This window comes from Centruroides sculpturatus, unplaced genomic scaffold (genome assembly GCF_000671375.1).
Source record: "Centruroides sculpturatus isolate CEXI.00-Female unplaced genomic scaffold, Cexi_2.0 scaffold3115, whole genome shotgun sequence".
Taxonomy (NCBI): domain Eukaryota; kingdom Metazoa; phylum Arthropoda; class Arachnida; order Scorpiones; family Buthidae; genus Centruroides; species Centruroides sculpturatus.
In genome coordinates this window covers 1-4,515 of record NW_019387387.1, presented here as the reverse complement: position 1 = coordinate 4,515, position 4,515 = coordinate 1, and the positions used below count along the sequence as shown (strand labels likewise).

General features: G+C 38.7%; 1 protein-coding gene across 1 annotated transcript; it reads right to left on the bottom strand.

The window, feature by feature from the left end:
- Positions 1–2,189: 2,189 nt before the first annotated feature.
- On the bottom strand, positions 2,190–3,293 carry LOC111616393. The gene is made up of 2 exons (XM_023357813.1): positions 2,827–3,293; positions 2,190–2,730 (listed from the first exon to the last, which is right to left on the bottom strand). Exons 1-2 carry the CDS (start codon positions 3,291–3,293, stop codon positions 2,190–2,192), a joined length of 1,008 nt encoding a protein of 335 aa, XP_023213581.1.
- Between the last annotated feature and the right edge of the window lie 1,222 nt (positions 3,294–4,515).

The window sequence follows — 4,515 nt, the reverse complement described above, 5'->3', positions numbered from 1 at the left end:
AAACTACCATTGTATGAAATACGACCAACAAAAAAAGCAAGTTGGCATGGAGATTGAAATAAACAAAACAGATGGATAGATATATTGGTTATATTGCACCATCTGATATACTACTAACTTGGTTTGTCTCCCAACATGTACGATATAATGAGAGACTATTGTAATATAATTATCCTAAATTAAAATTTGGCAAATTTATTTGTTTAATCATAAAGATCAAATTAATTTTATCCTGAACTGTTTTTACATCAAATATTTAAAATATATGTAAATTTAAATCTAAGAACAACAAATGCTGATATACAGTATTTCAAAAAACATTTCCCATACTTGCAATGCTAAGTGATAACTTCTGAATAACTTATTCAAATTAACTCATTTACATAATGAAAACAAAAATATAAAGCAGAAAACTGTATGTAATCACTATATTAAAAACACTATTCTAACACCCATAAATTTAGAAAGGATTACTTTTTTAATTTACAAATGTAGATTCCTATGTCAAAGAATCTAACTGACTGTAGGTAATTTAACTCTAAAACTAAAGACAATTTTGCATATCAGTGATCAGCAGTCTCAGCTGAACTCGAAGTGTGGCCATGTTCTCTGGACTTGTTCCTCAAAAATAAAGACATTTATAAAGCCCTTGTGGACTTTATATATAAGATTAAAATTCTCAGATAACAGTGTGCCTGGGGATCTCCTTCATGTAGTAGTCAATGGTACCTCTGCTGTTTGGTTAAGTGGTTACTTTGTTCAGTGGTCTCTGTGGCATCAATTACGGTAGGATTTATTAATTCTTGGGATTGATCTGTTGTATACTGTTCTTCTCATTACATATTTTTACGGGCTTAACTCCATGTCTATTAAGCCATTTGTATGGTTCTGTAAGTTGTCACGTGTTCCTGAATATTTTGTATATACTCATTTGTCGTATTGCTAGATATCTGATTAGCAGCACTGATTGTTGTTTGGGTTCATATATATGGTCCCATCAGCCCCATGTGATCCCCCAACCACTTTTCCTCCTTTCTTCCTTCCTTCATTCCTTTCCTTCCCTCTTCTTCCTTTCCCCCTCTCCTTCTCCCCTCTCTTCCCTCCTTTTACTTTCCGGGCTATGCTGAAAAGCGAGGCCGTCAATACTGTAACTGTATGTTTAAAGTGTAGACTGCAAAAACAGATTGTGAACCTTATATACAGTATGTGATCAAATTTATTATGGTACCCAGCATTAACTGAAGATATTTTATTCAATTCCTTTTCCAATAAACTGGATGAAGACATTAAGAGAGAGGTTCTATATATCAACACACTAATAGCTATATGCTAATATGCTAGTGGCTGGAATGCATCATTAGGGATAATAATATATGGAACACTTATATTTATGTAAAACTCAAAAATACATTTTAGTTCCAGCAGGTAATTTGTACTTCTAAAAATGAAATCTTATGTTGTTCAGCTTTGCGTTCAACAGTGAGCTTAATTTTTTTTTTCATTAAATGTTCATTTCCCTTACGGGGATCAGAGTCATCCTTGTCCCACATCTGTATTACAAGGAGAACGGTTCTTTTTATTATATGTGACATTTAGAATTACATACAATTATTTTAATCAAACAAATAAGTATAACATAATAATTAGAAAACATTGATTTGTCTAACTATATACAAACTTCCGACCACTTGTCGGAAAATAGGCATGGAGAGAAACTTACACTCCTGCCTTTACATAAGAAGTTTTTTCACATAGTTAATGAGGTCGTTTTTAATTTCCCGGTTCCTGATAAGAGTATAGAGTTCAGGCTCTGCCGCAGAATACTGTTAGTAGAGGAGGAACAGTTGGTTTCTTTCAATTACATATTTCCCGCATTTCATGAAAAGGTGGTCCAGGGTCTGGACTTCCTCACTGCACTCGCAGTGTGCCTTGTCTTTTTTACCAATTCTTTTAAGGTATTCCCCTGTATTGCAGTGGCCAGTATAGATTTGGCTGCTTATATAGTTAATGGGTAGTCACTTGAGGTCGGTCAGCCTTTCGTATAGGTTTGGCAGGAGCCAAAACATGTGCCTGCCTTTTGTCAAGTGTGACCAACGGTCTTGCCAAAAGTCTATTGTTTCTTGTCTTATTTTATGCCTAATGCCCGATATTGGAATTTTATTATATGAGACATCGTTTAATAGTGTGGCCTATTTAGCAAGGGAGTCTGCTTGTTCGTTTCCTTGGTTGCCAGCATGGGCTTTTACCCATTTGAATTGTATATCCATATTGTACCTATTAATTTTTGTTTTAATGTTCAATGCCACAATGTTTGTATCCCTGTATTGTGATAGTGTGCTGATAGCTGCTCTGCTATCTGTGCACGTCAGTATGGGGTCTTTCAGTCCTGAATCTACTATCCAATTTATGGCCCTTTCAATTGCGTATAGCTCTGCTTGGTATACAGAGCAATTGTCACCAAGTCCATACATCTCTTGTCTTATTGTATCTCCATTTTTAGCAGCAACGAAGGCCGCACCAACTTTGCCCTCAATCTTAGAGCTGTCTGTATAGATATGGATTGATCTGTTGTTTTTATCGTCCTCTATTGTAATCCTGATAGCCCTTCTTTGGTGTGGAGCAGGAAGTGTTTCCGGCTTAGGCTTTTGTTCATAATCACTGTTCGTAAGCATGCCATCAAAGAGCTTAATATTGAATCCCTGTCTGCACTGGTGAAGGATGGCTTTCTCTCTAAGAATTAAGTCAATTGGGGGAGTCCCCGCAATAACTAAAAGGGCGTCCGTAGACGTAGTCCTATAGGCAAGGGTTAGCCTTAGGAGGGCTCACCTTTGTGCACTATTCAGCTTTCTTCTTATCACTGCCTTGTTAGCTGCTTGATACCAAGCTGTAGCTCCATAAGTCACTCTGGGCAGGAAAGCTCCTTTATAGATGAGCTCCAGGGCCTCTTTGCCCAGGCCCCAAGACACCTTGGCCACCCTAGCGAGGTTGTTAAATGTTTTCGAGCAGTTTTCTTTTATAGATGTAGCATGGGGAAGACACGTTAACCTATTATCTAGAGTAATCCCTAGATATTTCAGTTGATTTTCTACTTGTATGCTCTTGCCGTTCATTTTAATCACTGATTTTCTTCTATACAAGCTCGGTGTTGATCCTTTGGAGAATATGATTGCCTTTGTTTTCTTTGGGTTGAAGGCCAGTTTGATTTGCCTTCCCAAGTCCCAAATTTTTCCAAGCACTTGTTCACTGGTGGTTTCAATTTGTCTCCTGGAGTTCGCCCCGAATATGACAATCATGTTGTCTGCATATGCAAATTCGACTATATCTGGGCCTTTGTCCACCCGGAGAAATTTATTATAAATTAGATTCCAGAAGAGGGGACCGGAATTTGATCCTTGTGGGCACCCCCTATTTATCGCTCTGCTGACTATTACCGAGTCTGCACAATAGGTGACCCTTTGTAGTCCTTTGCTATGTAATACAAATTTGCAGGGATGGATGCCTCCCTGAGGGAATAGAGCACAAAGGGCCACCATGCATGGTCGAAAGCGCCTTTTATGTCCAGGCTGACACCACAGCAGTATTTCCAGTTTGTAAGAATCCTTTCAATATTGTTGATTACTTTGTAAATAACATCTTCAGTACTTCTGCCTGGCAGAAAACCAAATTACTTTTCACACAGGTAATTACTGAGATAGGTGTGCCTGGATCCATTGACTCACGAGGTGATCTAGCACTTTGCACATCAGCGGCAGAAAGCTGATCGGCCTATAATTCAATAATTTGGTGACCTTCCAAACTGATGGGAACAAGCCGTATCTTAAACAGAGATTGTAAATTTCGGTCATGTATTCTGAATTAATCTCCCACAGCTTATGTATGATTTCTGCCACTAGCCCATCAGGCCCCGGGACCTTGCCCAGCTTTAACCGGTAAATGGTGTCCTCTATTTCTTCACTTGTGAACTTTGGGGCGGTAGCATTCGCATACTCCGTCTCCCCAAGCTTCCTGATTTCATGCTGCTGCGGGGTGTCCATCTCCTCTTCATCTGAGGGGAAGAAAGTGTCTAGGAGTTTTTTGACAGTCTGTTCAACTCCCGATGTATAGCTGTCCCCGTCCAGAACTGCCGTCAGAAATGTGGGTGTCTTTAACTTGCCGATGCTAGCTTTATACAAAAACCTCCAGGGCTTCGAGTTGTTTTGCGTACAATAATCTCTCCAGGATTGTAATTTACTTGTCTTTATTAGTTCTTTATAACTTTTGCTTTTGTCAAGATATTCTCTTTTCTTTCTAATCCTGTCCTCGCTGTTTTTGGCTCTCTGATATCTTCTGCATAGTCTGTTGTTTTGTCTTCTCATTTCCGTGAGTTCTTGGTTCCACCAAGGTACTGCTTGTTGATTCTTTCTTTTCTTGGGGATCGCCTCCTTGCAGGAGGTGAAGAGGGTTGCATGAAACTGGTTAATTGCCAGATCTGCCTCCTCTTTGTTCTTACAGTTTAATAAAACATTTGGATCCATA